This window comes from Papilio machaon, chromosome 19 (genome assembly GCF_912999745.1).
Source record: "Papilio machaon chromosome 19, ilPapMach1.1, whole genome shotgun sequence".
NCBI lineage: Eukaryota > Metazoa > Arthropoda > Insecta > Lepidoptera > Papilionidae > Papilio > Papilio machaon.
The window spans coordinates 2,544,546-2,558,726 of record NC_060004.1 but is presented as its reverse complement, the minus strand read 5'-3'; the positions used below and the strand labels follow the sequence as shown (position 1 = coordinate 2,558,726).

General features: G+C 33.0%; 1 protein-coding gene across 1 annotated transcript; it reads right to left on the bottom strand.

The window, feature by feature from the left end:
* Nucleotides 1–3,678: 3,678 nt before the first annotated feature.
* Nucleotides 3,679–12,691, bottom strand: LOC106721258 (putative fatty acyl-CoA reductase CG5065). The gene is made up of 12 exons (XM_045682337.1): nt 12,582–12,691; nt 10,836–10,919; nt 10,431–10,704; nt 9,764–10,009; nt 9,325–9,477; nt 8,836–8,935; nt 7,577–7,636; nt 6,684–6,816; nt 5,632–5,739; nt 5,178–5,309; nt 4,649–4,909; nt 3,679–3,887 (listed from the first exon to the last, which is right to left on the bottom strand). The coding sequence occupies exons 2-12, from the start codon at nt 10,847–10,849 to the stop codon at nt 3,809–3,811; spliced, it is 1,560 nt and encodes a 519-aa protein (XP_045538293.1). The 5' UTR covers nt 10,850–10,919; nt 12,582–12,691; the 3' UTR covers nt 3,679–3,808.
* Between the last annotated feature and the right edge of the window lie 1,490 nt (nt 12,692–14,181).

Genomic DNA, 14,181 nt, shown 5'->3' with positions numbered 1-14,181 from the left:
TTAGACAACACAAGTTTTCTATTAAACAGTGAGACATACTCGTATTATGGTAATATTCAAAAGAATATCAATCTCAAATCTCAAACAAAATGCAGTAAGAAGGGACATAAACGTAAGTATGTTTAATACATCTCAAATATAAAATGTCACCTATTTACTTCGGCCGACACCGACTGCGAAATAACAATAATTATACACACACTAAATGTTACAAGAAAGAAGAGAACTTTCTTTAGAGTTTAGAGGGTTTTCATGACATTATTTTGTTACTTTTCAGTGCATTTTGCTTGAAATTGTTTTTTATGTTATTGTAAAGGTCACTTGTGCCGACGACATTTCATATATTAATTTTAGTATAACACAATTTAACATTATTTCACTAACATAATTATTTTATCTTTTTCCTCATTCTTTCTCGTTTTGTCGTATACTTTTTTTTTGTAAACAAACAAATTATCTTCGCTATTGTCTTTGCGCAGCGCACGTGCATCCCCGACCATTAGAAGGGTTGGGGCCATAAATCCATCGAGTTCGTTATCGCATTCTGTGTGCGGGCTGTCCATTTGATCCTTTGTTCATATTTTTAAAATGCAAAATTATTTTTCGTTGACTATGAAGAAGCCCCAAAAAAAACAAACGACGGTAATAAACACCTAAATCCCTTTTGTTTTTGAGGAACGTTTATTGCGTGCACATTTCGTCTTTCGTATTTTTAAATTTATTTTTCATTGTTTGTTTCTTATCTACGCAATGACAAAAAAATCCTATTTGTACGCTTTTTCAAATGAACCATAAACGATTTTTTTTTATATTTTTTGTTGTCTTTAAACTTCAATATTAAAATAAACATTTTCGTCGCCAACAAAGTTTAGTTGTAATTTAGTTACGACGTTGAAGAGTTATGCACACTTGATTATTTTGATTGCAATTCAACGCAGTGTTTATCTATATATATAAGTGTACAATTATTGTATTTAGAATAAAGTACTTTCGTACCTTATGTTGGTTTTATAACAAAATCATGTTCTAAAAAAAAGTGATGTTAAATAAATGAAAACCAGTTTTAATGTGAATATCAATGATATGCTGCAATTTAGCAACATTCATTGTTATGCAGACGATAGCACGTGTGACGCACTGTATACGGCCCGTGCCAATGTTTCTCGGGCTACTGCCGATGAGAACCGGACCAAACTTGTGTCTGAACTGGAGACCCTACTGGGTGAAGTTTCGGATTGGGGTCGACGAAATCTCGTTGAATTCCCAAATCCCAAAAAGACACAAGTGTGCGCCATTACCGCTAAAAAACAACCCTTTGTCGTAGATCTTCGTTTTGAGGGCACTCCCCTGATTGCCTCAGCCAGTATCGGTATTCTCGGCGTTGACATATCGAGTGACGTTCAGTTTCGCGGTCACTTGGAAGACAAGGCCAAGCTGGCCGCCAAAAAGCTGGGTGTGCTCAGTAGGGCGAAGCAGTATTTCCAGCCGGCCCACATGGAATACTGCTCGCACCTCTGGGCGGGAGCACCCCAATACCAGCTTCTTCCATTTGACCGCATACAACGGAGAGCGACTCGAATCGTCAACGACCGAGCTCTTACCGATCGGCTTGATACTCTGGCCTTGCGGAGGGACGTCAGTTCCCTCTGCATCTTTTATCGTTTGTATCACGGGGTGTGTTCCGAAGAACTGTTTGGAACGATTCCTGCCGCCGAGTTTCGTCATCGGACGACCCGACAGACCGCCAGGTACCATCCATACCATCTGGATGGCTGGCATTCCACAACAGTGCGGTTCTCGCGAAATTTCTTGCCGCGCACGGCCGCTTTGTGGAATGATCTGTCCTCGGCGGTATTTCCAAACCAGTACGACTTAGGGTCCTTCAAGAAGCGAGCGTATCACCATCTCAAAGGCCGGCAACGCATTTGCGATTCCTCTGGTATTGCAGATGTCCATGGGCGTCGATGAACACCTTGGTGTTCCCGCTGCTCGTTTTCCCCCTTCTCTTATAAAAAAAAATATATATAATATAGACTTTTCGAGATATTTGTGTAAATGTGAAATAATTTAAAAACTTCGAAGGTGTCTAGCGCCTAAAGTTCGCAACATTTGATAGAGGTAAGTTTGGTTAAATCGTCACTATTTTCTAACAAGGATTCTGCGGTACTCTTTTGATCACGTCTTTCCCGGCCGCTCGGTGTATTGTATAACATGCATCACACTCGCTCGTTCTCGTTCTCTCTCGTTCTCGGTCACCATTCGACTCGCCGACGGTCCCCGAACATAGCCGAACTTACGAATGTAGCCTGATGCATAATTTAAATAAAATGACAACCCGTCAATAAGTGTCTTTTGTTACAATTAACGGACTAAATTAACGGAAGTGAAATTTAACGGAAGTTAACAAGAGCGTTAACACTTTTTGAATTTAACTTAAAAGTTAATCCGTTAAGGAAAATGTTAACTTCGTTAATTAACGATTAACGGATTAACGAGTTAATGCCCAGCTCTGCTTTTATATATCATAGGTTATTGTAAAAACTTTTGTTATGAAATAAATATCTATGTATTTTGTATATTTGCGTTACGATTTACAGAAATTACCTGAAAATAACAATTGAGATTTCTAAAAAAGGAAACAAACGAACTAAAAGTTTATCTTCCCCTTTTCTTATAATGAATTAATTAGGAAATTAGACTTGGTGTAGGAGAAAATTTTCAGAAAGAAACACCTCTGTCTGTATATTATCCTCTGTCCATGTAAGATAGACAACACATCGATAACTTAGATTAGAAATGTCTAGGAGCAGCTGTCGCTTTGCTGTTATAGACGCTAGCCGCTTTTTAGTTTGCCACCTTATGCTATAAAATCAGAAGACATAAAGAAGTATAAAATATATTGTATACTGGAATAATTAAAAAAAAAACAAAATATTTTCTTATATACAGTATATTCAAGACTTACATTATAATTTTTATCATTTAATTAAAATATACAAATTAGACACGTCATGTAAATTTTAAAAGATTCATCTAAAAAATAAAATAAAATCCAATAAGGTACATTCATTATTTTGTTGACGTTCAAACAAAACAGATTAGATGTAAGAAGATGGAAAAAATAATTAAACTACACGTATGGGATATTTATAAATAAGGTTGGATATGATTAGGTTTAATATTGAGGTAACCAATAGTGTTAAAAATAACTTAGCAAAAATTAATCCATACACAACTTGCACCTGAAGGTTTTTAACGAAGGAAGGTAGATCTAAAGTTTAAAAGTAACACGGATCTTTATTTTTATGTAGACAATGAATGAACAACTCAGGTTCACATTCATATTATATACTTAGTTATATTATAGTAAATTTTACTATTTATTTATCTAAGTTCTTACATTTTATATGTGTGAATCAATAATGATGTATAAACATGTCCGTATTATAAAACAATTTAACGACATCATTACATATTTCTGCCAACAAGAATTAATTTTATCAATCTACTTATACAATTTTTATTTTCACAATAACGTTGTGGTTAATCTTTGGATATTTGCCATTACAGAATTAATTTTATTATGAGAATGGGTATTCGATATTCGCCTTATATAAATTAAGATTAATCAATTAATACAAAAACTACAAAATACGAATATAATGTAATTTTATTTGTTTGATTTCGAAGTTATTACAAACATTCTTAAGACTTAGATTGGTATCTCTTAAACTATCAATTATAATTCCTACTGCAATGCCATCAATTACGATATACAGATGTTGGTACTACTTATTTCTACCACATTCTACCGTAAACGACCAGCTAAGAATCTGAATAAATAATATCCTGTTGCAGCCTGGAACATTCGATGCACCCAATACAATCTGTTTGAAAGTACAGAGTACATTAATTATATTGAAAGAAATCATGAAAGATAAGGTATATATCATCATCAGGTCACTATACATCCCCACTGGAGCTAGAAGCCTACCCTTAAGTTACGGGTTACTTAATTAACCACTCTGGCCCAGTGCGGGTTGGTTGATATGTGCAGGTTGCTTCACGATGTTTTCCTTCACAGTAACAATGTCAGATAAATATACATATGTAAATCGAAAAACACATTGGTACATGTCGGGATTTGAACCCAGGACCTGAAGATTGCATATCAAGTGCTTAACCTCTGAGCCACCGACGCTCTAAGGCTAAGGTATAAATGGTCGAATTAAATGCAAATGAGAAATTATAATGAACCAATTTAAGAATTCGACCCTTATTAGACTCTAATGACATATTAACAAAAAAAACAGACATATTTGTATGAATATAAACACTAAAACGCTCCAAAATAAATCAATAGAAAATAAATGACATGTCAGCTAGTGACATGCGTGAATAAAATTGCTTCTCTCCATTGAACTCGACTATAGTTAAAAGTGCCAAAAAATTTGAATATATCGTAATTATTGCTTTGACGTGGATCTTTTAAAAGTACATATACCATATCCAATGCCAAAACATTTGAACAAAAACACATACTCGTAGTACGAACTAGTGGTAATAAGTCATAGATATTATTTGGTGGTTTCATATTGTTCTGTAAACACACAAACGTTTGCAATATAAAATACTTCAATATATTTACCTTTTTAACTTTGACCTAGCATTGGGCAGTGATTCAACGCTGTCCTTCAATATGAATCGCCGTATCCCCAACATGTAAGCTCCGATGTAAGTGTCCCAGTTGAACTGAGCAGGCCAGTGGGGGAAGGCGCTGGAGTCGCTCGCACAGTTCGCTTCAGCGTGAAGAGCTGTGAGTTCCGATATACCGAATTGCCATTCGTGGTTCGCAAAGTATTCTCCTGTAGCTGCCGCCATTTTGAATCGACGAGCTAACTTCATCATTCTGTGGGTTAAAAAAGTTAATTAGTTTAATTTCTAAAGAGCTGAGTTAGTTATATAAATCAGAGTTCCGTGGTACAGTCAGTAAATAAAGAAAATATAGTCTCTGGTTTAATTTAATTAATAAAAAATCAAATATATAACAAACTAAATAATATAAAAAAAACCCTTAACACTTTAAAAAAAATGTCTTTTATACATTCAACTGGTAAATATTAAATAATATCAATAAAATTATTGTTTCGCCAAAGATCTGGCTTTCACTAACTTACATAGCTTTCCTGCCCTGTGCTCGCAGCAAAACATCATATAGGAAGGCGGGTAAGAAGTGGCAAGATATCTCCCAAAACGTATTCATAAAACGGGACTCAGTAAAGGAGAAATTCGGATACCACATGACGTATCTGCAAAAATAAAAACATTTATGAATCAGCAATATCAAAATCTGTAATAAATAGACATTTTTTATAGATTATTCATTAATACAATTTATTTAAAATTAAATGGAATTCATAAAAAAAAATGACGAGCAAATAAAGCCCGATTTTTTTAAAAGGTCGCTAGAGTGTGTTTTTTAAGCAATTTCATAGTAACACTGCGATCAAATTAACAGGAGTCTTAGTTTAAAAGTTGAATTTACGAATTTCTTTAGGTTATAAAAGAGACGTATGTCGTATTATTCTGTACTAAAGAATATTGATCAATATTACCTAAAAGGTAACTTACTTGGTGGGATTTTCCCTCGCCCATTTAATGCAGAGCCTTGTGAATTGACCCCACTGCAGAGGGTTGATGGATCCAGACGTTACATTATAAACTGGACAGCGGCCCGGTCTGAAACAGTATTATTTACCGAATTTTACGAGGTTCTGAGAAGTTACTAACATTTATGAACGAAATAACGGGTTTTTGTTATCCTTCATATGCTGTATTAAGATGAAAAGTTGGTGTTAAATCTGAAGCTTCACACGCTTCATTCAAATAGCTTTTGCTCGCGTCTTCGTCTATGCGGAATTAAAATAGTAAGTAGCATATATGTTCTTCCAGACCACACGTTCAACATATGAAGATACCTTCTAACATCCATCCATCCATTTAAACACTTATAATATTACTAGCTTTTACCCGCGACTCCGTCCGCGCGGAAAAAAATATAGAAAACGGGGTAAAAATTATCCTATGTCCGTTTCCTGGTTCTAAGCTACCTGCCCACCAATTTTCAGTCAAATCCATTCAGCCGTTCTTGAGTTATAAATAGTGTAACTAACACGACTTTCTTTTATATATATAGATTAAGATAACAAACATAATAATAACATAAATAACGACGCTATTTATACCATTTATTCCAATCAAAACACTAAACCATAGACAAAATTCGATTAAAAAATAGTAGGCGATTCTTAGACAGTTGGTCTATATGCATATAATCTCTATGCATAATAATATAAAATATAATGTAATAAAATCTAATATGCATATAAAGTTTCATAAAATCAAGCCGTTTCGGAGTAGTATGGTAACTGATATTACGGACACGAGAAATTTGAACATAAGATTCATATTGCTTATTTTACAATATAGACTTTAATTTCATAATATCTTACAATCTTCACAAAATAAGTAAAAAAGTATAGTCATGGCCGTCATGTATTGAAATCATTTAAGTATTAGTTTGACGAAAATATAAAATTAAATATCCGTAAAATTAGTATCTCAAAGGATTATCTCACTGAAACTAACTGAGAAAAAGCATAAGCAGTATACAAGTTACTTACTCTTTACAACCTTGTCGCCAAGCAGCTAGAATACAGCTATTGACAACTAAATCAACGGGCACCAGATCGACCACGTACCGCTCTCTACAGTACCCGGAACGGTAGGTACCACGAGATATCTCCATTATTATACCTGAAATATAACAAGAGACAAATCATAACTTGCATACGAAGCAAATTGTCGTCTAATTAAATATGAATAACGCTCATGAAAAAAAGAAACGTTTGAATGCCGAGGCGTTATTTATACGCTTTATTACAAACCGACCAACATTAGTAGCGTTGTATTTTACTAAATCAGTCTATCCTATGAATAATTGAAATCAAAACATTTTTATATCACTTGGTACTTTTGTATTCATGGAGAGATTTTTTCTTTTTCTTTGAAATAGTTTATTATAATAAACAGTAATTCATTTTCAATATAGTACAAGTCCCATAAAACGTATTACTACCACGTAATAATTCCACTTTCTATAATTCTGACAGATAAGGTTTGAAGTCGGGAAGTCGTAAGTTATCCATGCAGACTTTCCAAACTGGATGGCTATTTATGTACGTTGATTGCTTACTATCGGCCAAATAAATATCACTGTACTTTATACATAATTTTAGTTAATAATAACTGAGGAAAATCTAATCTTAGTAACTGACCTATATTGAAAAGAAAAAAAAATCCTTCAAAAAGATTTAGATTTTAATATATCGAGATTAAAACAAAGTCAACATAGTAAATGTTTTGGCTTATATGTAATCTTTATTAAACTAAATTAGTAGTAAACTAGGCTCCGTAAAAGAAATTAAAGGATCTGGTGTTTTATTCACGTGATCAATCTCTTACTTTTCAGTGTTCTCAATATAAAAAAAAAAGATAAAAATATACTTATTCATACCTGTAACTCCGTAGACATTATCTATCCATCCGGGGAAAGGTTCTTGATAAGCTGCAGTAACTGAAATATTATAAACATATACATACAGTAATTATAATTACTAGTAAGAACATAAATAATGCACAGACAAAATCTATTACGATAACTAAAGTTAACTTAAGTATGTCATGTCTTAAATATGTACGTTTGTAACTCTATGTTTCATAAATAGACGACACTGATGATATAATTGCGTGGGACCGGCCATGTGGTAGTCGATCGATGGTGACCTAATGATTATTTTATTAATGCCATGAGAAAAAGTATCGGTACAATATATGTCTTGAAAACAACTGACTGCTATCGATTTTTTATCGTAGGTATCCTTCAACACATTGAAGGCTTTTCTTTAAGTACCTATGTGATACATCAAACGTAATTTTTTTTAAGTTACATTTCGTTGACTGTCTAAGAGAAAACCGGAGTTAAAATACGTGAGTTATATCAAAATACATACTAGTATACATATATATGAAATGTTTTTCTCAAGAGGTTTTATTTATAAAGTAGTGGTAGTAAGGACAGAAAGATATGTATGGAGTTTACACTTGTAAACTTGTATAGAAACACTTGTATAGATGCCATATACATAGATATATGCCAGATTTCAGCGAGACCCATGAAGCCGTTCTGGATACCTTCTAACAAACATCCATCCATTCATTTTAATTTATAATATTAGTGAGATAGTAACTATGCATTTCTTGGATAAATAACACGAATTACAAATTAAGCAGAACATAACGCAACAGATTCTCGTTAGCAATTCTTGTTGTCATTTGTTTGCGACGTATATAAAATAATTTTTGCAACATCTTATACGAATGTTGCAAAAATTATGATTATATTATGAAATGAGCTATGACTTTAAATTAAGTTTTGTAAGAGAGGTATAATTTAAGTATGGATTTGAAATAATGTCGTAAAATAGTTAATACCATCACTAAGTAATTTAATGAAGAAACACATCACTTAGTTTGTAATATTTACTTATCTGTTATGATATCGCCACATCTTACTATCTTACTTCTTACTAATATTATAAATGCGAATGTTTGGATGGATTAATGGACGGTTGGATGGATGTTTGTTTGAAGGTATCTCCAGAACAGCTCAAAGGATCTCGCTGAAATTTGGCACATATGTAGAATGAAGAAGAAGATGTCTGGAAGAACACATAAACTAACATAAAACATATCATAAATCGATCATAAACTTACCTATAGAAGGTCTGACTATGCAAACTGGTAGATTTGTATGACTGAACACAATCGATTCAGCCAACGCTTTGGTAAGTGTGTAGGGATTAGGATGTTCTCCCTGAAACAAACGATTGATTGAATTATGGATTTCTCCTTGAACTGAATCAACATAGAAACAAATGATTTCAAGATTTTAAATTCCATTCATCGCGTTAACTTCTTTTGTTCTTTTTATAATGTGGGCTTCGACCACGTTGGCACTTGTATCGATACATTTTGTCATCCCTTACACTATGTTTGAAAAAATAGAAAAAACAATGTGTCAATGCAAGTGTCACGACATTTGAAACCCATAGTGAAGCCGAAGAGTATTTAAATTCGTTGAATGCCGAAAACATAGTACCGCATACTGTAGAAGGCATTGGAAAGTTTTAATAAAACTATAGACTGTCAAAAATAAGCAATACCCTAAAATATTCTGTTTTTTTTTAGTATTATACAATTTACCTGTAAAGTTTCCGCTATAGTGTCGACGGTATCTGGCGGCAGCATTTTAGTGCACCGTACTATGCTGTCTGGGTCGTACGGCGGTGGATACACGCGCTCTTCGATGTGGCTACGCGGCGCGTTGCTATATGCTGTAGACACGTGGACTAGAGCCTAAAAGTTTTAATACACATGAATATATCTCTGGAAGGATGAGGTTTGAAGTTATCTCCAGGACGGCTAAACGGATCATGATGAAATTTGGCATAGATGTAGATTATAGTCTGGAAGAACACAAAGACTACTTATTATGCTTTATCTTAATTCCGCCCGGACGGATTCGCGGGCGACAGATAGTTTTAAATAAAGATAATTATAATTAAGACCATCAGGACTTGATGGACCATACTTAGTAACTTGTTTAGAAATGTTATTTTCACGAGTTATCGATGTTTGTTACCTTAAGCAGAGGCATATCAGAAGCCAGTTTCAGCAGATACGCAGTACCCTGCACATTCAGCGCTGTGGCCGCTTGCAACGGTTCAGTGAACTTGACGGTAGCCGCTGAATGGAATACAGTTGTCACCGAGCTCAGCAGCTCTCGTTGTTCAGCGCTGACGCCCAGGTTTGGCGCCGACACATCGCCTGTTATTGGAAACAGCTTCCCGAGACGCTCCGGCCAACGCGCACGGATACGGTCGAAAACCTGTACGTTTTAGTTATTAGTGATATTGCAGTTATCATTAACCGCGCTGTGAGTTTGATAATATTAAGACAAGTATGCTTCAACTGGTGTAAAGTTTATTAGAGTATCTTGATATTCAGAGAGAAATGAAATTAAAGTGCCGATAGTCCTAATTTTTGAGTGACAGACTACTAATTTAGCGCTCGTGTATTTAACCTTTTAACTTTATATTTATAGCTTTTAGCGTAGCACTTTATTTATATTTATAATCTACGTTCATACATTTTGAAGGAAGAAGAAATTTCACATAATATCAGGATGAAAGCCGAAAATTAAGTACACGCGTAAGGAAAATGAACGCATAAGATAGTAAAAAATAAATGTCAAATGTATAAATAAAAAAGCATACAAACCTTCAAGTAGTAACAATACAACATCATACCTGGTTTTTCAGCAGTTCCTTATACCTTTGTTCGACAGACAAGCCTCGTTTTGGTCTCATCAAAACGTAGATAGTTTCAATGCCAGCACAACTTCTTAACAGTTTTTCTAGTAATGCTTTGCCTACGAAACCTGTGCCTCCCGTAACAAGTATAACTGCGCCATCGTAGTAATCCGATATCGCCTCATTGCTTTGGTTATAGGTACCGAAGTTACATTCTTTATTTAAATTTGGAGTAAACGGATCATTGCCGTTTAAGCAATCCATGTTTTTCCTGTATGGAAAATGATAGGAAATTATTATTACTATGTTACGCGATACGACGATAATTTAGGTCAAAGGTTAAAATAAGGTAATAATAGCATTGCGTCTTCAGTTGTTTTACATGATATATATAATACTTACTGGTATATATCCATTTTACTATTTTTTTGATATTAAAAATTCCAATAAATTCCAATGTTAGCCACTGCTTCCACAATATTATTTCTGAAAGAAAATACGTCCAAGTTTATTTTTTTGCATTTCATGCGAAGTCCTATCGGATATCTATAGCGCTTCTAAAAGCTAACAAGTTTTTTATCATAAAGCTAACAGGAGTCAATCTTACTAATATTATAAATGCGAAAGTTTAGATGGATGGTTGATTGTTTGAAGGTATCTCCGGAATGACTTAACGAATCTTGATGAAATTTGGCACAGATGTAGAACATAGTCTGGAAAAACATGTAGCCTACTTTTAAAGTTTTTTTATCTGTGCGGATGGAGTCGCGGACAAAAGCTAGTTTATTGTAATGACTACTAATCGTTTACATAACATTTAATCACCATACAAGATTCGCCATTCATTAGACATCAACGCGTTACGGGACAAATTACATGAAAATTGATTATTTATGCATATTACACAGTTTCTGAGTCAAGGTAAATCAGTCGTTCGGGCAATATGTTAAATGGGGAGATTGTAAAAGTAAAGTTTTGAGAAATTTCGCCACTGAAATGTTGTAATGTTTGCACTTTGTGTTGTGCTTTTGTCGATTCTATAGGTTGTAATGATTTCGTGATATCAATTACGACAACTGTATACGATGATGTTGCAGATTATTTACTATCATAACAAAGGTCAGGTTTGAATAAGCGAGTACTTGTGCACTACGAAATACGTTACTTGATCATCGTTGTCAAACTGTCTGAGTACGCGAAAATACCCCCGTAGAGTCGAAGACAGTTTCTTGCAAATCGAATTTAGATTTTTTTAAGTTTTGAGTAGTAAACATCATAATTTGCTTTGTAAAATGTAGAAATTAATTTGCGTTAATATCTAAATTTGAAGTTAAAAATACTTAATTACCTAAATAATATCTAAGCCTTTATAAGTTTTTAATTTTTGAAAATTTACATCAATATTTGAATTGTTAATTGAAATATTGCGTGAAGTAACGTTTCAAACAGATGAAGATTTTTTGTGATACAAATCTGATGCACTATGACAGTCTTGATGACAAAATTTGTAGTCGAAGAAAGATCTAAATGCCTCTAAATCTACACTAAAAGAAACGATTTTAAGTGCGTCAAGTCAATTCTGATTTTAGTTGGCGTTGTCGCCGAAGTCTAGTATTAATTATTAACACGGTATTCTAAAATTCAAATCTTTTCAGCTAAGTTTCTTTGGGAATAACAGAATTTGTTAAGGACAACACTGCGTCATTTATTTCTCAAGGGAGTAATTTATAAAAGGATTGCGCTCCGATTCCAATTGTTTTAAATAATTAAGTTAAAGATGAACTTTAATTGTATTTTTATTGATTGAGCTTACTGATATTGTAAGTGTTTTTCTCCCAAGAATATTTGCCTTTAATATTGCCTTTAATTTTGCCTTTAATCATGGATTCTCATGAAATGCACATATTTATAAATGTTACATACACATATTTATATGTGTTAATTTGAGATTTTAGAAATAAAAATCTTCGTTTTCAAAATATATTTCGTAAAATACAATTTCATTCGTGTATATTAATTTAAAATTAGAACAAAATCAATTTATAAATAAACTATCATTTTAAACAATTAATTAGTTGGTTTTTTTTCAACTTAAAAACATATTTCAAAACAATTTCTCCAATAAAAAACACTAAAAATAGCACTCACCATCAATATTGGGAAACACTCGACTATGAACGATATGAAAAAAAAATTATATCATTTTTTTTTAATCCTCGCCGCACTACGTTTGCGAGTTAACCGGCTCGCGTCGCGGCCTGGCTTTCACTACTGTCGACTGGTCACGTAATAGCCCCTGTAATATCAACAGAACATACGGCTCTATATTGCACGCCGGCAAACGTTTATAAACGTACAAAATTTTTGTTTGCACTATTTTAACGTTTTATTACATATATTTGCAGTAGTGGTGCTGTATGTATTTATTTTTGACAACATTAATTAAATCAAAAATTAATAAATATGTTGAAACGAAGATTTTATTTTATTTCTGTGATTTCTAAGCAAACATAGGAATTATTAAAAATTTTACTCGAAAATTACGGAAATGGTTGTTAAAAATATTTATTTGTTAAATGAACAATTACTCAAATTAAATTATTATTTATTTACTAAAGAACTGTATTATTTACATAACCGTGGATAAAAAAAATCAAAATAAAATAAAATCACATTTTATTGCTTTTATATTTTCTAATAATCTGTATTTGAGTGTATTTATTTAATTAATACATATAAATTAGAAAAGGAAAACTCTATGAGTGTTTATGCGTAATATTGTTACGTATGTTTGTTAACGTAAGTTATGTACAATGAAATGTTTAGCCATCCGTTACAACGCATGAATTCATTTAAAAAGGACTTTTGATTTATGAACTATTATGAAAATTATCACAGAGTTATTATCACAGATTATGGACAATGCTTTAATATATAAAAATTAAAAAATAATAATATAAAGTTGTTGTTGTCGATCAATATCAATCGAGATCCGGGCAACGTAATATTTCCTGTCCTGGTTTCTTTTAAACGTTTTTTTATTATTTAAAACTTGCATTCCGGTTCATTTTTTTTTCATTTTTTCCCTACTGATAAGAGGGTAATGTTCTCGGATATGTAATTATATTTTTTTGTGTTTTATACATTTTTCTACTTCATTCCGACCGCGTATAGTTTGAAATGTATACAGTTATTCGTATTAAATTAAAAAAACAGTAATGTTTGTTTTTTGCATCTTCTGACAAATGTTGCAAATTATTTCATTAGCAAATAATCATAATTGTAGCAAATATAGTTTCAATGCCACACTATTTGTGACTATGATATGCTCGTAATGTATGATTAATGCTTTATTCTATTCCGACATGTTTGAAAGTTATTCGCTTAGTTTATTTCTGGATGATCATCATATCTGGAAGAATTTATCATATATACTTAACATATAATAAATTTAGATTTTCTTCAGTAACTCTTTTTTATATTGTTATCTTTGTTATTGTCAAAGATAAGACAAGGAAGATATATTATAAGGAAAGAATGGGAAGGGGAAGTGGATTTAACGGAGGAGGGAATGCATAGGAAGGGGAATAACTCTCTTTCTATGCGTTCCCTCATCCGTCGATTAAAATTGGGAAACGCATCTGAAATTGCGGATATCTATGGGTAGCAGTCGCTTTGCTATTTCGGCGAATTCAGGTTGCCGCTCGCTCGATTGTCAAAAAAAAAAAATGTATGTTTACGGTAACAG